The sequence below is a fragment of the Amblyraja radiata genome, chromosome 13 (assembly GCF_010909765.2).
Source record: "Amblyraja radiata isolate CabotCenter1 chromosome 13, sAmbRad1.1.pri, whole genome shotgun sequence".
NCBI classification, from domain to species: domain Eukaryota; kingdom Metazoa; phylum Chordata; class Chondrichthyes; order Rajiformes; family Rajidae; genus Amblyraja; species Amblyraja radiata.
Window position 1 is genome coordinate 11,886,275 of NC_045968.1, and position 22,720 is coordinate 11,908,994.

General features: G+C 42.7%; 1 protein-coding gene across 1 annotated transcript; it reads left to right on the forward strand.

Moving 5' to 3' along the window:
• Nucleotides 1–366: 366 nt before the first annotated feature.
• On the forward strand, nucleotides 367–22,163 carry ccnl1 (cyclin L1). Its single transcript, XM_033031226.1, has 11 exons — nucleotides 367–657; nucleotides 1,785–1,859; nucleotides 3,791–3,900; nucleotides 12,086–12,206; nucleotides 12,292–12,356; nucleotides 14,751–14,850; nucleotides 15,505–15,609; nucleotides 15,746–15,887; nucleotides 17,998–18,112; nucleotides 20,084–20,176; nucleotides 21,410–22,163. Exons 1-11 carry the CDS (start codon nucleotides 394–396, stop codon nucleotides 21,759–21,761), a joined length of 1,542 nt encoding a protein of 513 aa, XP_032887117.1. The 5' UTR covers nucleotides 367–393; the 3' UTR covers nucleotides 21,762–22,163.
• Nucleotides 22,164–22,720: the final 557 nt, after the last annotated feature.

The following is a 22,720-nucleotide window of genomic DNA, read 5'->3' on the forward strand; positions in this document are numbered from 1 at the left end:
CTTCCCTTCCCCGCTACGTCACAAACGGCCTGACGTCACGGCCGCCGCGCCTCGCGTCACGTGTCCGCGGAGTGAGACCCGGCGGCTTTTGCTTTGCCTGAGGGGATAGAAGTGAAGAGGCGGCCTCCTCACACCCACCCACCCACACCCTCTCTGGTTAAGAAACCATCCATTTCCAGCAGCTGAGAACTGCATAAGGATTGGGAGCAGGACAGGGAGGTTTCTGTCGGTGCAGCAGCAGCAACAGTAGTGGGTTTGAGACAAGGAGGGGTTTGGAGGGGAGGATCTCTTTGGCGGCGCGGAGCGGCACAGCGCGTTGCCGGGGGGTGGCGGCGGCGGCGGGCCCGGCGCATGCGCGGCTCCGTCGCCATTTCATTTCTCGGTGGGGACAAGATGGCGGCTACGGCGGCGGCGGCGGCATCGGCCGGGCCCGCGGGCGGAAAGAGCGGCGGCTCCACCGGCTCAACCGGCATCCTCATCGGCGACAGGCTCTACTCCGCCGTCTTCCTCACCATCGACAACTCGCTCATCCCCGCGGACAAGCTGTCGCCCACGCCCGCCATGCAGGACGGCCTAACGCTGGAGGCGGAGAGCGACCTCCGCATCCTGGGCTGCGAGCTCATCCAGGCGGCCGGCATCTTGCTGCGGCTGCCGCAGGTGAGGGCCCTCACACGTCCCCGTCCGCCTCTCCCCACCCTACCCTCCTCGCATCCCCTCCCTCTTCCCCCCCCCTCTCTCTTCCCTCCCCCCCCTCTCTCTTCCCTCCCCCCCCCTCTCTCTTCCCCCCCCCCCCTCTCTCTTCCCTCCCCCCCCCTCTCTTCCCCCCCCCCCCCTCCCTTCCCTCCCCCCCCCCTCTCTCTTCCCCCCTCCCCCCCTCTCCCTCTCCCTCTCCCCCCCCCCCCCTCCCCCCCCCTCCCCCCCCCCCCCCCTCTCTCCCCCCCCCCCCCTCTTCCTCCCCCCCCTCCCCTCTTCCTCCCCCTCTCTCTTTCCCTCCCCCCCCCTCTCTCTTCCTCCCCCCCCCTCTCTCTTCCCTCCCCCCCCTCTCTCTTTTCCCCTCCCCCCCCCCTCTCTTCCCTCCCCCCCCCTCTCTTCCCTCCCCCCCCTCTCTTCTCCCTCCCTCCCCCCTCTCTTCCCTCCCCCCCCTCTCTTTCTCTTCCCTCCCCCCCCCTCTCTCCCTCCCCCCTCTCTCTCCCTCCTCCCTCTCTCTTCCCTCCCCCCTCTCTTCCCCCCCCCCCCTCTCTCCCCCCCCCCCCTCTCTTCCCTCCCCCTCTCTCTCTTTCCCCCCCCCCTCTCTTCCCTCCCCCCCTCTCTCGTTCGAGCTCTCTCTTTCCCTCCCCCCTCTCTCTTATTCCTCCCCCCCCCGCGCTTTACCTCCCCCCCCTCTCTCCCTCACCCCCACTCTCTTCTCCCTCCCCCCCGTCATCTTCCCTCCCCCCCTCTGCCTCTTCCCATCCCCCCCGCTACTCCCTCTCTCTTCTTCCCCCCTCTCTCTCTCATTCACATCTCCTCTCCTATCGCCCCCCCATCTCTCTCTCTCTCTCCACCCCCTCGCTCTCTTCTCCTCCCTCTTCTCTCTCTCCCCCCCCTCTCCTCTCCCCCCGTCCATCTCCCCCCCCCTCCTCTCTCCCTCTCTCCCCCCCCTCCTCTCTCCCCCCCCCTCCCCTCTCTCCACCCCCCTTCCTCTCTCCCCCCCCCCTCCCCTTCTTTCCCCCTCCTCTCTCTCTTTCTTCTCCCCCCTCTCTCTCTCTCTCCTTGTTCTCTAATGCTCTGTACTCTCCTTGTAGGTGGCCATGGCGACAGCACAGGTCCTATTCCAGCGCTTCTTCTTCTCGAAGTCCTTTGTCAAACACAATTTTGAGGTGAGTCTGGTCCACCCTATGGCCATTTCACTTCCATTTTGGACGCTAGATTAATTTAAGGATATCTTTATTATTGTCACGCGTGCCAAGGTACAGTAAAAAAGCTTTTTGTGCCATCAATCAAATCAGATGTATAAAATAAATTCAATCAAGCCAAACACAAGTACAATAGGAATAGTGAAAGGAAAGATACAGAGTGTAGCATCTAGTCCTCAGCATTGTAGTGCATCATTTAGTTAGAATCGGACAGAACCCTGTCTTATGGAAAGACCATTCAGATGCCCGATAACAGCAGAAGAAGCTGTTCCCGAGCCTGGTGGTGTGAGATTTCAAGCTCCTGTATCTTCTGCCAGTCAGAATGGGGAGAAGTAGCAATGACCAGGAGGGATAAGAACTTTGAACTTGTTGGCTGTTTTCCTGAGGCAGCATGAAGTGCAGATGGAATCGGTGGTGGGAGTTTGGTCTGGGTCACATCCACAACTCTGCAACTTATTGCAGTCCTGACCAGAGTTTTTCCCAAACCAAAGCTGTGATGCAGCCTGACAGGCAGCCAGCAGTTCAGTGGAAATTACTGAGCCGCCCTCTTTGTATCTGGATGGGTAGATGCCAACTAACTTGGTCTATAATGTTCACAAACCAGCACAGGAACAGCTCCTTTGGTCCACAATATCCCTGCGAACATAGTTAAACTAATCTCCTCTGCCTGCACATAATCCATATCCCTCTGTTCTCTGCATATCCAAATCCCTGTGCCTACCCAAAGCATAAATGCCCTTATTGTATCTGCCTCCGCCATCACCCCTGGCAGCCCAATCCAAACACTTGCCAGTCTGTTTAAATCACATCTATTTTAAACTTTGAATGAATGAATGTTTGAATGAATGAATGTTTGAATGAATGAATAGGTTTATTGGCCAAGTATTCACATACAAGGAATTTGCCTTGGTGCTCCACCCGCAAGTGACAGTTAAGAATGATACATAAAACATTAATAATAATAATGTTATTGATAATAATAATTAATAATAATGCTATTAATTAATAATAAAACATTATTGAATAAATTAAATTAAATACCAGAGCAAAGGGTGGCTTCAGACTTTTGGTTATTGAGTAGAGCTATTACTCGTGGGGGGAAAAAGCTGTTTTTATGTCTGGCTGTGGCAGCTTTGACAGTCCGGAGTCGCCTTCCAGAGGGAAGTGATTCAAGGACTTTGTGGCCGGGGTGAGAGGGGTCAGAGATGATCTTACCTGCTCGCTTCCTGGTCCTTGCTGTGTACAGTTACCTCCGGCCTTAAAGCCATGTCCTCTAGCCTTTGACATTTTCACCTGGGGAGAAAGTCCTAACAGTCTTATCATGGAACAATTTGCCAACTTTAAAACAAAATGGGTTGGCTTGCACTGCAACAAATGAATCTAGTTGGTTCATTGCAGTGGTAAATGGAGAAGGGTATTTGGACTTGTTCAATTAAATTACAGCTGATTTTATTTTTTACCCCGGCCTCTTGGTTTCATGGTACATAGTATTGTTGGCTAATGAATAATCAACCAATCCTCAAATTGAAATATTTCTGATCATGTGTGTAATATGTTACAACTTGCATGCCTCGCTTTAACGTTGCAGCCCTTTACCTTCATTCATCAAAAAAAGTCTACACTTTATATAAATGTTGGATCATGTTAGTGTTGAAACATATTTGTATAAGTTGAGTCACTCTTGGATGACTCGGACTATGGCATTAAAGAGTTAGAATAATTTAGGATACGTTTCCAGTAATACAAAGTACTGATCTGTGCCACAAAGAATCGTGTTTGGTTTTGCAACATTAAATATTTGAAGGTAGAATAGTTCACTTCCTTGCACGCCAACAGTTGATGGTGTAAGTGACACCAATGTAGATCATATAGTACTCAGTATGATTGCTTTTCAGATTGTCGCAATGGCGTGTATCAATCTTGCATCAAAAATAGAAGAAGCACCTCGTCGCGTAAGAGATGTGATAAATGTGTTCCACCATTTGCGCCAGCTAAGAGGCAAAAGGTAAGCCAGTTTCATCAACTTCAGTGTTCTGTAAATTACATGCAAGTTATCCCTTAACATGCCCAAACTTTCAGAAGTCTTTTCAGTTGCACCTAATCTCAGATGGCTGAATGGGGAAACACTGGTGCAATGTGACCCATTTGGTCCAAATCTCAACCCCTGGCCTGTACTGGTTTAGTACTACAGCTAATAAACTTGGTTACAGTCACCCAAATTGAACACGAAGAATCCATTACTCTCCAGTAAGCTAAGCTGGAAAATGCTGAGTTAGCTGATAAGGTTGTGACTAAATGCCTTGCTAATACTCACCGTCAAGTCTGCAAGTGAAGAACTTTATATGGTACAAGTGGTCTAACAAAAAGTACTCTGTGGTGAGTCATCTTTAACAACATAAAGTTGGGTAGTGCTGAGTTTCAAATGAGACTTTCGCAATTTAATCTGGGGATGAACTTTGTGTAAAAATCAAACTTTAAACTTGCAAATAAACTAGTTAACGTTAAGGACTGGTAAATTAACCATACTGCTTTTGAAATGTGAGAAGTTTTAGCTTATTTCATAACAATGTCATTCTTTTCTCTGCTGTTAATATTTTTATTTACTCCTTGGCCTATTCTCGCATGATCAGAGATACCTGCGCTTCTGGCACTATGCAGGAGAGTTGCTGTTAGAGGGAGATTGGATTTCCCTCTGTCGACTGCACTCCAGTTGTATAATGATTCCCAGTCTAAAAGTGTAGGAAGAAACTGCAGATATTGGTTTACACCAAAGATGCTGGAGTAGCTCAATGGGACAGGACGCATCTCTGGAGAGAAAGAATGGGTGATGTTTCGGGTCTGGACCCTTCATTCTCCACCTGAAATGTCACCCATTCCTTCTCCAGTGATGCTGCATGTCCCGCTGAGTTACTCCGGCATTTATTGTCTAAAATACGAGCTTCCGATTCTCCCGCTAGAGCTGAGCGTTTGTCATAGTAAAAAGTGAGCATTTGGCTCTTGGAACTCAAAAGCATATAAAATTGCTTGTGTGGTTCTCGCATCTGTTGATAATATTGAATGTTGTGTGAGAGCCAAGTTATTTTCTCAAAGAAAAGTGCTAATAGCATTCAATCGCTCACTGGAGTGTATATCACTCGTGATGCAACATTGTGGGGCCGTTTCCCATCTTGGAGAAGGCCAGTCGGGAAGTATTAGCATGAAACGGCACAAAGCCTAAATGGGTGCAGCTACCTGTTGGCTCCAAGGCAGCTCTGAACCCGAGAATACACCGTGTTGCAAACGGAGCAGAGAATGATGTCCGAATACTAAATGACTTTCTAAAGTTTGAATGACTGTAAAAAAACAAAAACAAATCCATGTTGCATTCTTTGTAAATTTAGATTTTTGTACACCTTCGACTGTTTAATTGCTTGAAATATAATTCCATTCTTCACTTTTCAAAGTATATAAATGAATCCATGGGACAAATGATTCCTAGCATGGGTTGGAGGGAGGGCAGGGATCCAGTCACTTCATTAGTTAATCTACAGAGCATTAGAATTGGCATCTGTTGCTCTATGGGGATGTCAGGGCGTGGTGGAGAGAAGAAATGATGATATTTCTGGTAATTAATGCATTCTTTGAAGTAAATTGGACTATTACTTCAGAAGACTACCATAGATGCACAAAACCAATGGTTGAGATAAATTAGACTAGATGAATATCCTGTGTAAAATTACTCTTGGGTCTCTTCTTACTATGATGGTTTTTACTATTGTACATTAAGTTAAAGTGCAATATTGACTTTTATTCTTTTTTCCCTTGCAACCAACCTAACAGCGACCAACTACATTTACCAAAGACTGGGTGATGTGGAATGGTACGTAAAGATGAAGCTGTCGACAAGGCAACAGTGAAAATAAGAAGTGCCGTTTGATCCCGATGGAGACCCAGTGCCCTTTGAACGGGTCACTGGAATCGGGGGCTGTGGAAGGTTGGGCACAGAATTGTTAAAAACTAGGAACTCCTGTACTTGATTCTCAGCTTTTCGTCTTTGCTGTCCAAGTGGTACCATCACATTTTTTTTACCTTGGTTTTAGATATTTACTCTGAAAGAGGGAATTTCACACATTTTTAAACTCAAACTATAAGAATCAAACTTTTCCAATAAAGGCGGGAATCTTGCAAGCTTGGATTAAGGTACTAATGGGGATAATCAAAATGTATTAAAACTAATATGATTTAACCTCTAAGATCTTTTTGAAAGTTAGGCTACAACTTTGTCATGATCCTAGCTTGCACTCCTATAAACTAATTTGGCTTTACAATTTTATACGGTGGTGGTTAAAGTTGATTAACACATAAACATTGGAATGAGTGACAGGAATTCACTATGAAGGGAAAATGTCCTCTGCTTACCGAAGACATTTAAGATGCTCGATATAGCCTGATTTGAAGTTTAAGTTAGTTCAGAATTATTGTGCCAACTTGTCTGTAATAAGACAAATGGCATTGAGGTGGCTAATGGCATATTGCAAAGAGATCGGGGTTTAAGAGTAGGGAGTTTTTTTGTTCCAGTTGTACAGGCTGGAATCCTTCTGTTTTGGTCCCCGTGCATAAAAAGGATGTGGTAGCGTTGGAAGCAAAGGAGATTCGCCAGACTAATTCCTGGGACAAGAATTAGCATTCCTTCCAGTTTAGAACTATTCAAACATAAGATGGTAAGGGGGGCTTGACAGGGTAGAGATGAAGACATTTCCATTTGTGGGAGAGTTCTGAACAAGGGGACAGCTATTTGAAGCTGTGGTGTGTGTGGACATTTCTCTAGGGGGTAGTGAAGCTCTGGAATTCTCTGCCCCTGAGACTGGCCAAATCGTTGGATTATATCGAAGTGGAAATGGATAAATATTGAAGGCGGGGAATTTAGGATTATGGGGAACTGGCACTAAAGAGTTGACCCCAGTATAGATACGCCATGATCGCCTTTAATTGTTTGCAATTTAGACCAGTGTAGGTGGTCGTCAATAAGTGGCTATGGGATGAAATATTAAACTGCCACTCTTTAAGTAATTGGTCCAGACAGCATTATGCTATAGGAAGAGCAAACAATTCTAACTGCGGATTGGCATCCTTCTCAGCTGAGTGATATTTCCAACAAATTGCTAGTTTTCGTCATTCCTGCCCAACTATTATCTTTTCTAATTAACACTATACGAATCATCAAATTCTGTCTCCGCATTTCACCCTCATGGGCACAGTTTCAAATGCTTCTTAATAATATATGTGAAGTGTCCAGATCACTTGTTGTGGTAAATCTACGTTAAAGGATACTGCAGCATTGTTACAAATGTGTTTTGCTGTATGTGGACTCTACAGTTGTAGTTGAAATTCAACATGAGGCTGGAGTGGCCACTTGAATTGATATTTAATTTAAGATTAGAATAGTACTCTGCAGAGCTGCTTCCTGCTTTAGATGCGTTTATTATGGTCTTATCTAATAAGTGCTGGATGAGAATCTGATGTAATCTCAATTTGAAATTGCCCTCCATTGATGGCAAACTATAAATACTGTGTACTTGGATCGTCTGAACGACATATACAGTTTTTTTTTTCCTGTCCCAGTGTAAATCCCCAGTGCCTTGTTTAAATTGGATATCAAATGGAATTTTAGTGCCTTCGAAAAGCATGTTCACGTTGAATAATCTTTATTAATAAGTAAATCCTAAATTTGCCAATTGAAGAGGTTCACACTAATGCTTTTCACACCATAAATTCGGTCAGGCTAACCCGTGCCATTTAACATGCCTAAAAAATACAGGGAGTCATTAGGACTAACTCAATGAGGGTGTTTGCTACTAATAAATTAGTAAAATTTAACTGTTTCAAGATCAAAGTTGAATGCACTTCTGAACAGGCTAGTTATCAGGCCTATGGTAAAATTGGAATAACATTGCAGTAAAATGGATTTGGAAATTTAGATATTGGTAATCTGAAATCCACAATTGCTGAGTGTTCCTTTTCGCAGACGAGTTTAATGGACAGGACAATGTTTACGGCTAAATAGCTGAAAATTAGTTTCATCCTTTTATTCCATCAATATATAGACTAAAGTAGAACACTGGTAGAACGTTATATTGTGTAGTATCACGGGATACAAGGTGGCTAAGTAATCTTGGGGTGAAAATAAAGAATAATGAGACTAAAGCTATGTAGAAGGTCTTATTTACTATGTTAACTGTTACAGCTATTACTTTATTGTTCAATCATTCAGAAATTGAGCATGCAATACCTGCAGTTATTTATAGTCAAGCAGCGATGCTGCCATCAGGAGGGTGCTCTAACCACACTGTAAAGTAGGTTGTTACACATATGTGAAGAATTCACAAATTGCACAGGGTAGCAATGTCAACGAATAGAGAGCATAGCTTTAAGGTTAGGAGGGCAAAGTTTAAATGAGATGTGTGGGGCAGTTTCTTATATTTTAAATAGGTTAGACACCTGGGACCTGCTGCCAGTGGTGGTGGAGGCAGATTTGTTTAAGTGGCTTTTAGATTGGCACATTGATCATGTTAAATGTTAAAGCATGCTGAGAACATTATTGGGCTGGAGGGCCTGTTCCCCTGCAATACTCCTCCATGTTCTAAACTAATGCTTTTATGGTAGGAGGTGAAATATAGTGCCTGTTGAATGAATGTTCAGTTTTGTTCATCTTAAATTTTAAAACCATAGACTGCTTGCTTACAAAGCATATGGCACCTTATTCACTCTAGTTATCTTCTTTGTTCCTGCCATTCATGGTCTCATCAATTTTCCCTTGTGGGTGCTTCCATTATGTGATAACCCCCAGCTTTCTTGATCCTGGTGTCCAAGAAATGAGTGCTAGATTGTTAATCAGATGACTGTTTTTCAGTCCAGGTTTTATAATCCACGTACGCTTCAGCAGTGCATTAGCCAGGGATAGTCATTTACCTTGGTTAATACGTTAAGTCCTCTAATTTTTGCATGGCATTTGGTTGGAATTCCACTGACTATGGCAAAGCTATAGACTAGCTGTATCTTTGTGTAAAGAGGCTCAGCCTTGCAAGTAGGGGGGGAAAGGAAAGTTATTCATCTAATTCAATATTAGTTATGGAAATCTGTTTCAAATAATTACTAGATGAAGATAGAATTCCACTTGTTAAATGTTAAAGCATATTTCTAAACTTCAAACTTTACACTGTTCAACTACTGAAACGTATAGTTTTAGAGTACAGATATTTAAGAAAATTGAGACTGCTTTTTGCTTGGATTTGAAAATTATTGGTGTACTTCAGCTATTTAATTTCATGAACGTAAAATACTGTGGATAATTTGGAAAGAGAATTTGCCCTCATTGAAATTGGAAGAAAATTATCAAAATAAGATCAGTAGATATCAATGGAAATTGCTTTTCAGTAATTTGTGGCCTTTTATAAACTAGTGTCTATAATTGTTTAGAATTGGAAACCATTTATATAGAAGGTCATCATCGTCGCTCTAGTCATCAGGTGAGTGTACTTTAATGTTGGGTAAATTTACACGGAATCTTTGTGAGACGGTGAATTTTGCTGGTACCTATGCTTTGATGCTTTGTCTCCAGGAATGGGCTAATGCCAATTTTACCCAGCAGTGTAGTTGGAAAGGATTAAAGATTACGCTTTAGGGATGCAGGAAGTTGCATTTGTGTAATGTCCAAGTGTGCAGATTGGCCTTGGCCAGATTTTGGCTCAACTTGCTAGTATCCTTGAGTAAAACACACAGTTCTGGGGTAACTCATCGGGTCAGGCAGCATCTGTGAAGGGAATTGATAGGTGCCATTTTGGGTCGGGTCCCTTCAGACTGATGTTTCCTGACCTGCTGAGTTAAGGGCCTGTCTCACTGTATGAGGTAATTCAAGAGTTCTCCCGAGTTTCCCCTGATTCGAACTCGGAGAATTACGGTAATAGCTGCTCGTAGGTACTCGGGGCTCTCGTGGACATTTTTCAACATGTTGAAAATACTTCACGAGCTTAACGCGTTTTCCCAAGTACCTGCCGTTAGTGTTACGAGCCGCTAAGAGACGTCCCGAGCTCAGTCGTACCCGCTATGTACATTCTACGAACTTACCACGAGTTTGATTTTTTTTAAACTCGGGAGAGCTCTTGGGTGAACTCGTACAGTGGGACAGGCCCTTTACTCCACTTGGTGTTTTACTCAAGATTCCAGCATCTGCACTCCCTAGTGGCACCAATCCTTGCCATTTGCATTTCTGCTTCTGAAGCTTTGTGTGTGTGTGTGTGTAGACTTACCACAGAGAACAGAGTTGGACATTGAAGGTACACAAAAATGCTGGAGAAACTCAGCGGTGCAGCAGCATCTATGGAGCGAAGGAGATGGGCAACGTTTTGGGCTGAAACCCTTCTTCAGACCCGAAACGTTGCCTATCTCCTTCGCTCCATAGATGCTGCTGCACCTGCTGAGTTTCTCCAGCATTTTTGTGTACCTTCGATTTTCCAGCATCTACAGTTCCTTCTTTAACACTTAGAGTTGGACATTAAATGCTTTGGTAATTCATAATGTAATGACAGACACTCCATAAATTTGTGTGTGTGTGTGTAGGAGCACAAAAATGTGTTGTTTTTTTAAGTAGGTATTTATATTGCAACTACACACATAGTTCAGGAGCAGATGCTTGTACTGCCAAATAGTATCTTTAAATTTCTTAAAGGTGCTTTAACCAATGTAATATTTCCATTGCCATTTCTCCTGAGTGCTCTGTTCATGATTTCTTGATTCTCAAAGTCCAAGTATTATATTGCTGAAACCAAAGTGGCTCACAAGCCCTCTCGTAAGGGAAAAGGGATGATCTAATCATTTTGTTGTTTGGCTTCATTGATTTCATTAATCATCATCGGTTTATCAAGTCAAAACCTTGTACTATTGAATTAAGAATGCCCTTAAAGCAGTGGCCCGGTTATTATGTAACTAAATCAATCTCACATATGCCAATATGCTTTGGATTTTGCATCCTGCAAAAGGGGCCTGACGTTATTTTTTATATTTGAGATTGTGCAGTAACAAAGATTCATAATTGGAGATTAAACCAAAACAAGTGTAATTGCATTGAGTAGTGAGGGGGGAGAAGGAAGTGATTCAGTCATTCTTGTTCAGAAATATCTTGATTAAAATACTTATATTGACTGGTGCAGTCTGGTGCTTTTATGATCTTGAATTATTTCTCCTTTGCTTCCCAGGAGATAAGAAACTTGGAATGTCTGCTTTGAAATTTATTGAAGTACCCCCCAATACAGGAAGGATGTGCGGGGGAGGTGTACCTGAATGCTGCCCATATTTGGGAGGGTGGGAGGGTATTAGCTACGGGGAAAGGGTGGACAAACTTTAGAGTGCCAGAGGTTGAGGGGAGAGCTGAGAGGAGTGTTTCAAATCAAGAGTGGACAGCGAGAGCCCTTTTCCCCCAGGCTGAAAATGTTCGACGCGAGGAATTACCTTTCCATGTGAGAGTGGCAAAGTTTCAAGGAGATGCGCAGATCAGGTTTTTGTAGCATTGGGTGTCAGGAGCACTGCCTGGGGTGATGGCGGAGGCAGATACCATGGTGGCATTTAAGAGGTTTTTAGATAGGCCTGTATATGGATCACGTACAGGCAGAGGAGATTTGTTTATCCATATTTGAAACGGACATGGACCGATTCCTGTGATGTACCTTTTCTATTAGTTCATGGAGTGGGAGGAAAATAAAAGGCCAGGATCTTCTGGCAGATGGGAAATAAAGTTGTATATTTAGTGCTTTTATATCAGTTTTTCCAGAAATCTGATTCATGAATTGTGCAAAGAACCGTGTAGGTCAATGAATTTGAATGCTTTTGAATTTAGCTGTAAAAGTTTGTGGGTTTTCTTAACCGGAATGGCTCTAACAACTTCTATCTTTTTAATAGCCTAATTTTCTTGGATAGGTTTGACTCTAGTTTGGTTTTCCCTCTCGTAACTGGTGGTAACCGCAAAACAGGTTTGGCATTTTATTTTATGATTTTTGTTTGAAATGGACAGCACAAGACCAAGGCTTTGGATGCAGTTACAGGAGTTTCTGCCAGTGGTTGGTTGGAAGGGGAAAAAGTCCCTTTAGAGAAGTAGAAGCCCATTTCAAATGTTTGCCTCTTTAGATTTGCAAATAGTTGTGATTTTGTTTTCAAACCAGGAGTCCGACACCACTGATACTTGATCAAAACTACATTAACACCAAAAACCAAGTGATCAAGGCAGAAAGACGAATCCTGAAAGAGTTGGGATTTTGTGTTCATGTGAAACATCCGCACAAGGCAAGTTATTTACTCATTGCATTTTAATCCGATAAAGATGGGATTCAAAGGTAGTTTGTTTTAAGAACGTTTCTTGTCCCAACAGATTATTTTTATGTATCTTCAAGTCCTTGACTGTGAACGAAATCAAACTCTTGTTCAGACAGCTTGGTAAGTTGCTTCTTTTCTTTGAAGTAGCCATGAAAAAAGTATCAAATATTAAAAAAATCTGCCTATTACAGCTTAAATTTTGAGACAAAAAATTAGTTGACACTAGTTTATAATTGTATCCATGACAGAAATGGTGATTTGGATGTTTTACGTCACTGCAGCCTTTCAGTGTACTTGCTCTTGCTGTAAAACCTTTGAGCATGCGGTACCGTTTCTTGCCTCGTGTTTTCATGTCCCATTTGTTTGCTCTGGTAAAGGAGAACTCCCATTAACTTTGTTCTTGGTTTTCTACTCTTTTTAATTAAAGGGTAGTCCATGATGGTAAGTCATAGAACTCAAAGTACTCTGCCCTCTGAACTCAGCTTCTCATCTCTATGACCTCATGGCCTTTGATTAGTTGCCCCTTCAGTCATTCCAGTGCGAGCTCTCGCCCGCGACAGCGAGTCACTGCAGTGGTCACAAAACATCCGGCCATGTCATCTAGTTCTGGCGAGGGTGGAAGGATTTGTATTGGACTTGTGAAAATGGATGTTCAACGTGCATATTTTTGTCGAACATTTCTAGCTAAGTTTGAGAATGTGAACTTTCTAAAGCATGTGGAAGGAAACTTAGTCCCATTACAAAGTTTGCTTCAGTAAACTAAATATTTACCATTACTGTGCACGTGGAAAAAATTTACAACATGCTAATTACTGATCATCTTTAGACTTTTTTTACAGGCTACTTTCGAACCATGGTTAAACTTGTCTGCTAAACATCACCTGGGTATTCCCTATGAAATTGCATTGTAGAAATTGCCTGTGTAGAACACTATTGTTTGTCCATTTTCTTTATTCCTATATATGTGTTTTTAGAGATAGCACAGAAGCAGGCCCTTCGGACCACCGATTCCACATTGACCATCAACTGTTTGCACTAGTTCTAGGTTATCCCATTTTCACATCCACTACTGACTCTAGGCATAATTTGCAGTGGCCAGTTAACCTGCAGACCAGCACAACTTTGGGACATAAGAGTAAACTCGCATGCAAATTTCACACAGACGGCACTGTAGACCACGACCAAACCTGGGATTCTGCCACTGTGAGGCGGCAACTGTGGTTATGATCAAATAATCTCCTATGAATTAACTTTGGTATCTGTCTACCTTGGGTGCTTAAGCCATTCAAAGTCGATCAAACTTCTCAGGTGTGCCAGTTTAGAATTTATTTGATTTGCTTCAGATTCAGTTTACAAATCCCCTTATTCCTCCTTAACACACTTCAGATTGTTTTACTCCCAGTACTTAGTGTGAAGTTAAAGTTAATTTGCCTTAAAATTATAGTTGATGTATTGAGAAGCTTTACATATCCCTGGGTTGCAAAGGTTTAAGCCATTATAAAAGATTTGTCAATCTCTAATTGGAATAATTTCTAGAATGACTATATTCTTGTTCCCACACGTATGGATTTAACCATAATCCTTCTTGGTTCACACAGCATGAGATGCTTGGAACTGCTCCCACAACATTTGCAATTAGATTAGAATGTTTTGACCATCTTATGACAAATTGGAGAGTTTTTAGCTAAAATAAAATGTGGTCTTTATTTTAAAATTAAGTGAAATTTGGATTGATAAACAACTTCAGTGTATGAACTGTGAAATGTCGTTTAGAATTATGCTGGCAGCCTAATTGCCATTTGGAGGATTATTATTGAAATGAAATTCTTCACTGGTGCCAACAAGGTTGGTACTGCCATCTTTTAAGTCTTGAAGGAGCTCTTATCAGCCTGATGACCAGTCCTTGTGTCATGTAACTCTTGTAGGTTGTTATTCTTTCCCCTTATTTATTTGTGAAGTCGTGCTTGCTACAATGGCCTTCCATTCCGTTTTACTTAATATGGACCAAGATACCTCTAGGCACTGTCACATCATGCAGTTCCATTGAGGAAGAATCATCTTTGGTGTGGTTCTTTAATTTCAAACTGGGAACATCAATACTGACCATTAAGATTCATTTTTGTACATGTAATTTAATTGACATTGCTAGTGAATTCTAGAAATGGGATAATTGTTTTTATAGTTATTTGACCCATTCTAAGAATTAATTAATTGTATAGTGGTTGCAAATGTTTTTAGGGGCATTTTAGGTTGGATTTGGCTTGCCCTGACGGCTACAATAAATTTAGCTGGACAGTGCGAATACAAGTTATTCATGCAGGTGTACATAAAATTTAAATTAATTGTGTTCCTTGTGTCTCAAAGACAATATTTGAAATGTGAGGTCTCTACAGAAGATATCAGAGGGCATAATATTTCAATTACTGGAAAAAAAGAACAAAGCTATGAATGAGTCTCCTTGTTTGTGCTTAAAGTCTTGTGCATCTTGCAACTCTTATCCTGTTTATCTTTCAGGAATTACATGAATGATAGTCTCCGCACAAGTGCATTTGTCCGGTTTAAACCAGAGACTATCGCCTGTGCTTGCATCTACCTTGCAGCCAGAGCATTGCAAGTAAGTGAAGAAATAGCACTTCATTCTTCCTCCTTAAATAAGTATTTTAATCTTCTGGTGCAAGATGCTTTTTGAGCAAGTAGTGACCACTATATATTTGGCAGTCTGGTCTAATATAGCCATATGTAGTACGGCTGGATTTCTGTTTAATTTATTATCACGTGTACCGAGGTACAGTGAAAAGCTTTTATTGCATGCTAACCAGGCAGCGGAAAGACGATACATTACAATCGAGCCATCCACGGTGTACAGATACATGATAAAGTGAATAACGTGAATAATGTTTAGTGCAAGCAAGTCCAGTGATGTCCAATCCAAACTAGTCCGAGGGTCTCCCATGAGGAAGAAAGTAGCTCAGGGCTGCTCTCTAGTTGGTGGTAGGATGGTTCAGTTGCCTGATAACAGCTGGGGAAATAATGGCCCTGAATCTGGAGGAGTGCGTTTTCACACTTGTGTACCTTTTGCCCGATGGGAGAGGGGAGAAGAGGAAGTGACCGGGGTGCGACTCGTTCTTGATTATGCTGGTGGTCTTACCGTGGCAGCGTGAGGTGTCGATGGTGTCAATGGAAGGGAGGTTGGTATGTGTGACGGTCTGGGTTTCGGCCACAATTGTCTAATCTCTTGCCATCAATTATTTATTCTTTACATCTGCAGATTGTTTTGCCAAATCACCCTCACTGGTTTGTGGTTTTCAGTGCAACTGAAGAGGAAATCCAGGATATCTGCATCACTACTTTAAAACTTTACACACGAAAGAAGGTGAGTTATATGAAAGTTATCTTTCTAATAATTGATTGTCTGACTTTGCCGTTTTAACATTTGAGGTCTGTTCTGTAAAGCTCTGTGATCGCTTCATTTGCTTTGCTACATTTGAAGACAACCTTTATTTCAACAGCCAAACTACGAGCATGTGGAAAAGGAGGTTGAAAAGAGGAAAGTTGCACTACAAGAAGCTAAGTTGAAAGCTAAAGGGTTAAACCCAGATGGAACTCCGGCACTTTCCACACTGGGAGGCTTTTCCCCGGGATCTAAACCATGTAAGTATGTCAAATACAGTGTTGGAGGAACTCAGCAGGTCGGCCAACGTCTCTGGAGAACATGGACAGGTGACGCTACGGGTCGGGACCCTTCAGACTCATTGTAGGTGGGGGGGGAGAAAGCTGGAAGGGAGAGGTCAGGCGAGACAATGCCTGGCCTATGTTAGGTGGGTACAGGTGAGGGTTTGCTTGGCAGATAGGTGGACAAAGGCCAAAAATAAAAAAAGAGACAGAATATAAGAGGAATGAAATGTTAACTTAGAGGGAGGGATACGGGTGGGAGGGGGTAGGATAAGGGGAGAGGTGTATTGTACATCATTTAATTGTACATGGGTCCGGACAGGATATTCCCTAGGACATTGAGGGAAGTTAGTGTAGAAATAGCAGGGGCTATGACAGAAATATTTCAAATGTCATTAGAAACGGGAATAGTGCCGGAGGATTGGCGTACTGCGCATGTTGTTCCATTGTTTAAAAAGGGATCTAAGAGTAAACCTAGCAATTATAGACCTGTTAGTTTGACGTCAGTGGTGGGCAAATTAATGGTAAGGATACTTAGAGATAATATATATAAGCATCGCATCTGGATAAACAGGGTCTGATTAGGAACAGTCAACATGGATTTGTGCCTGGAAGGTCATGTTTGACTAATCTTCTTGAATTTTTTGAAGAGGTTACTTGGGAAATTGATGAGGGTAAAGCATTGGATATTGTATATATGGACTTCAGTAAGGCCTTTGACAAGGTTCCTCACGGAAGGTTGGTTAAGAAGGTTCAATTGTTGGGTATTAATGGTGGAGTAGCAAGATGGATTCAACAGTGGCTGAATGGGAGATGCCAGAGAGTAATGGTGGATGGTTGTTTGTCAGGTTGGAGGCCAGTGACTAGTGGGGTGCCACAGGGATCTGTGTTGGGTCCACTGTTGTTTGTCATGTACATCAATGATCCGGATGATGGTGTGGTAAATTGGATTAGTAAGTATGCAGATGATACTAAGATAGGTGGGGTTGTGGATAATGAAGTAGCTTTTTCAAAGTCTACAGAGAGATTTATGCCAGTTGGAAGAGTGGGCTGAAAGATGGCAGATGGAGTTTAATGCTGATAAGTGTGAGGTGCTACATCTTGGCAGGACAAATCAAAATAGGACGTACATGATAAATGGTAGGGAATTGAAGAATGCAGATGAACAGAGGGACCTGGGAATAACTGCACTGTTCCATGAAAGTGGAATCTCATGTAGATAGGGTGGTAAAGAAAGCTTTTGGTGGGCTGGCCTTTATAAATCAGAGCATTGAGTATAGAAGTTGGGATGTATTGTTAAAATTGTACAAGGCATTGGTGAGGCCAATTCTGGAGTATGGTGTACAATTTTGGTCGCCTAATTATAGGAAGGATGTCAACAAAATAGAGAGAGTACAGAGGAGATTTACTACAATGTTGCCTGGGTTTCAGCAACTAAGTTACAGAGAAAGGTTGAACAAGTTAGGGCTTTATTCTTTGGAGCGCAGAAGGTTAAGGGGGGACTTGATAGAGGTCTTTAAAATGATGAGAGGGATAGACAGAGTTGACGTGGATAAGCTTTTCCCACTGAGAGTAGGGAAGATTCAAACAAGGGGACATGACTTGAGAATTAAGGGACAGAAATTTAGGGGTAACGTGAGGGGGAACTTCTTTACTCAGAGAGTGGTGGCTGTGTGGCATGAGCTTCCAGTGAAGGTGGTGGAGGCAGGTTCGTTTTTATCATTTAAAAATAAATTGGATAGTTATATGGACGGGAAAGGAATGGAGGGTTATGGTCTGAGCGCAGGTATATGGGACTAGGGGAGAATACGTGTTCGGCACGGACTAGAAGGGTCGAGATGGCCTGTTTCCGTGCTGTAATTGTTATATGGTTAACACTTAAACCTGCAGAGATAGTTAGAATACAGATATCCGTAATTTTACTGTGATAACTGTGGCTTGCAGTATTCCTTAAATCTATGAATCAATTTATCTATAACTAATTACCTTGGAGGGGGGGGGGGTAATGCTCTAACAAACCTCGTATATTTTTATTATTGTGAGCGTCCCTTTTGTAAAGCAGGATGTGCTATTTTTCATTAATTCTTAGGTTCACCCAGAGAAGTTAAAGCAGAAGACAAAACACCTGGAGTTCAGAATCCTAAACCTATCAAGAGGGAACTAGAAGAACGGCAAATGAATGCCAATAAAAGTCCTTACAATGGGTCAGTATTTACACTCATGTGCCTTGCTATCACCCTTCTTAATTTTGTGTTAAAACACAAAACATTTAATTCTAAAGGACACAAAGTGTTGGAGTAACTCAGCGGGTCAAGCAGCATCTCTGGAGAACATGGGTAGGTAATGTTACTGGTCGGGGCTTCTTCAGATGCCTGACTTGTTGAGTTACTCCAGCATTTTGTCCTTTTGTGTAAACCAGCACCTGCAGTTCCTGGTTTTGAACATTTAATTCTAATAGTTATAGTTCTACTCTCTCACTCTCTGTTTTGACCCACCCACTTAAACTCAAGCTGACTGCCGGTATTCCTTACACAGGCATGATATTCTTCCGATTTAAATCGGAATTCCGATTTTTTGGGGGATTTTTTTTTGGATTTTCGTCTAATCAGCCACTGTCGCCAAGGGCGTCACAACCAATCACATAATGTGCTCCCTACCAGTCACTTGGCAGCCAATCATCCTGTTACCAAGGGCGTTGCGTCCAATCACATAATGCGCCGATCCCTCGGAGGCCCATCAGTCGCAGTCTCTGAGGGGCGTTGCGGCCAATCACTGACCAGCTTCCCTTACTGAAGCAGAAGATGGCTGCAGAAGCCAAGAGAAGGGAACATGTTTGCAGCTCAACTGGCAAGAAAGAAGCATAGGGAAGCCATGTTGAGCAAGTTTACAAAAAGCAAGTGTCAGGCAAAGAGGAAGTCAAACTAGAGTTTAGGTTACTTATGTCATCGGTTTATCAATCACTTTTTCTGTGCTGCTTGCACACAGTGCTAGGCAAAGAGACATTTCAGGCAACATTTTTTGTAAAGATTTTTTTTTTTTGCTGTATGAAATCATTTATTTCATAAAAATATATAAAATATATTTTAAAATTCTAATCTTCTATTATGCAAGGTACCAGCAGAAAGCTTGGGATTCACTTTCAATTTGTTGAAAATGCAGGAGCTATTAGACCCCCGGCTAATACTCCCTACTTTTTTTCTGGAGGTGAATATCATGCCTGCTTACAGCAATTGTGTCCTTGCTGAAGCTACTCATGTTTCAGATTTATTGTTCGAGTTACTTCTGGAAAGGGTATACAAATCATTATGGCGTGTACATTATTTGAAATTGGTGTGTACAGTGAAAACTAATTTGCCCTAGGCTGTCATTAGAATGTAAATGTGCCCATTTGAGTCTTTATTAGAAATTATGCAAAATGGTGAGGTTTGTGCTCCTGCAAAATGAGGAGGTCAATTACACCCATACAGAGATTTGGCTCTTCAGGTTAATGGAATCAATTTTGGAATACTGATTTTGGATGATCAGCCAAGATCATATTGAATGGCAGTGCTACCTGGAAGGGTTGAGTGGCCTACTCCTGCACCTATTGTCTATGTCTCTTATTGGCTCTTCAGAAGAGCTACAAAATTGGTGCGATCTTTTTATGCAATACTTAAACTGGGATAAGTAAATCTCATTTTAATCTGGCCAAACTCGCAGATATACTGGATCATTGGATATTATTCTATCGACGTTCGATCACAATCCGCCTGTTAAAAATATTATACACTAAATAATATATTTTATGTTAAGTCCCATATGTTAAGGACAACTTACTGTGGCTGGCCCCAGTAAGTTTAAAGAGCGCAGCCAGCTGAAGCAGGTGATTTTGGAGACCGCAGGGACTGACTGGGTGGTCAGGGATTGTGGCAAACAGGCCTGTGCACCGTAGGTAATGAATGCTGTCTTTTAAAGCAACAATCTGGGCAACTGCATCATTCCCTTCTATCACTAGAGCCAGTTGCTGAGCCATTTGCTTTTTTCCAAATGTCGGGTAGCTGGCTCGGTTATACTTTGTCTTGCTAGGCATTGAGTGTGCAGATTGTTTAGCAATTGAGGTAACATCTTCAATTGACATTGTGTTTCTAACAGATTATGTAACATTATAATTCAACGTTCTTGTTTGCAATCTGTAGGTTGAGGAAAGAAAATAAACCAATTCGAAACAGTAGGAGCATCAGTCGTTCAAGGTCTCGAACAAGATCAAGATCCCATTCTCCCCGAAGGCAGTGAGTATTCACTTACCCGGTTGGTCAGTTTAAGAGATTATAACACGGTCAACTGCTTCATCACGTTAAGCATTGTGCTGTTTACCTGACAAGAGGTGAGCGGCCCAAGATTCGAGGGTTTACACTTTTCTAAATGAGGATTGATTTTGATGGCCACCCACATAGACTGTTGCTCAGTAATCCAGGGGTGCTGGTTGCTCAATCTAAACGTTGATTAGATGAAATAAGTTACCTTGTTCCTTGCATGAAAAACACTGAACATGTCTCAGCAGGTCAGGCAGCAGTTGAGGAAAGTTTACATCTTGGCTCAAAGATCCTTTGTCATAACTGGAAAGATTTTTAAAAAATCTGTTTTTGGTTGCAGTATAGGTGAAAGGGTGCGACAAAGGGATTATCTGAGGCAAAGCCAACTTTACCCTGGGAATAAGGTGTACAGTTAAATGGATTAACAGGGTGGTTGGAATATAAAAAGTGCATTTAAGAAAGTGCTGGAGAAACTCATCGATGGAGCGAAGGAATAGGTGACGATTCGGGTCGAGACCCTTCTTCCGACATATGAAGTCTGAAGAACTTTTAAGTCTGATGTGAAGTCTGAAGAAGGGTCTCGACCCGAAACGTCACCTATTCCATCGCTCCATGGATGCTGCCTCACCCGCTGAGTTTCTCCAGCATTTATGTCTACCTTCGATTTTTCCAGCATCTGCAGTTCTTTCTTAAACATTTAAGAAAGTGTAGTGCTGTAGAAAATGTTCTGCAATGCTGGATGTTGAGGGGATATTTGACAGAGGTTTATACAATTATGGGAAGTGTGGACAGTCAACCTTTGCCCCAGGATGGAAGTGTCAAATACTAGAGGGCATAGCTTTAAGGTGAGAGAGGGACAAGGTGTCGAGGAGGTGTGGGGAGGGATATGGATTATGTGCAGACTGATCTTGGCATTGTGTTCAGCACAGACATTGTTCCTGCTCTAAATGCAATTGTTCTATGCTCTAAATGCAATTCACCAAATATAAACAGTGCCAGCAGTAATACTTGGTTGCATCTTGATGCAGCTCCTACAAAAACACACTGCTCATAAATACTTTGATACTCAGAATGCTTGCAGGCGTAAGGGATCAGTCCCAGGTGTATTTGTACTAAATGTCCATCTTCCCTGACACGTCCAGGTTTAGAGTACAGTGTTGCTGTTTGGTCCCCAGTGTTTTGAATTGGATTCCTTTGTGCTTCCTGTAGTTACACCAGGAGAAGCAGGTCTGGGACGTACAGTTCTCGATCGAGGAGCCGGTCCCACAGTCGCAGTGCTTCTCCCCGGCGCCGGCACAATCACACGTCGCCGCACGTCAAGCCAAAGCCTCCGCGGGAGGAGCCAAAGATGGCCGTGCGGCACGGACACAAGAGGAAGAAATCGAACAGTCGGTCCCGCAGCCGCAGTCAATCCCAGGAGCGCTGCGACCCCGCCAAGAAGCGGCGGCACGACAAAGAGCATCAACGGGATCGGCACGAGCGCTCGCGGTCTTACGATAGGATCCACAAGGGCAAGCACCACGGCACCGGCCACTCGGCCCATGGCAGGCACCGGCGGTAAAGTGGCACAGCTTGTGCCCGCATGTAATTACGTTAAATGTGTAGTTTATTAACTTGTAAATGATGCTTTTTATAAGGATTTGTTTCAAGGGTGTTTTTGCTTTGTGGCGGTCATTAATGGAAAAACAAATGAGGGAGAATTTGCACACTTTGAGAAATATAGATATACTTTATTTGACAGTGTACAGGTAACCATGGACTCTTGTGTATGCTGAGTTTTTCTCTATTCTACAGAATTTGACGGGAGATTGCTGTAGAAATGTACCTTATTTTTATACAATGAAAATGGACACTGGTACATTTACGTACAAGTTCATTTGTTTAAAAACTGTGGTGATTACTTTGTTGGACTTTTTTTTAGTCTGCATGTGGTCATTTTTACAGAAATAAAAGCCAAAAAAAAGCATGCTGTTTGCTGTCCTGTTTTCAGGAACTGGGGAAAGTCAAAAGAAACGTCATCTGCAGAGATGACAGTTCCACCTCTTTCAACATGTGATGGCAAACCTTCCAATGTGCATTACCTCTGGAAAACTATCTAATTCCCTGCTCCGGTCACTGGTTTAGATCTGTTGTTGTCACGTGTACCAAGGTACATTGGGAAATGTTGTTTTGCTAGCTATCGGGTAAATATAATCGTCAAACTAGGGCATAGAGTGCAGAATATGGTTCTCGGCATGACCAATCCAGCAACAAAGTCCAATGTCTGCAATGGGGTAGAGGTGAATCGTACAGTGCCCTAGCTTATAGTCATAAACTATGTACGCACGAGCTTTGCTAAAGTTCACTTCTCCAGAATGGATAGTTTTCCATTGCGAAGCAGTTTTTGTGGCTGAGCTTGTTCTAAAGGCTTTGTTTTGGCCACCACTGGAATGTAAGCCACCTCTTGGTGAGACTGAATAAAGAGAGGTAGGGGTGAAGTTATGGAATGATCAGCCATGATCATATTGAATGGCTCGAAGG

What these genes read in the sequence shown, in the direction of transcription:
- ccnl1 (XM_033031226.1), top strand. Translation starts at nt 394, where the DNA reads ATGGCGGCTACGGCGGCGGCGGCGGCATCGGCCGGGCCCGCGGGCGGA. An exon ending in CGCCAGCTAAGAGGCAAAAG is followed by an intron (nt 3,901 to 12,085) that starts GTAAGCCAGTTT and finishes TTTTCAAACCAG; the next exon opens with GAGTCCGACACCACTGATAC. An exon ending in AACTTTACACACGAAAGAAG is followed by an intron (nt 15,610 to 15,745) that starts GTGAGTTATATG and finishes TTATTTCAACAG; the next exon opens with CCAAACTACGAGCATGTGGA.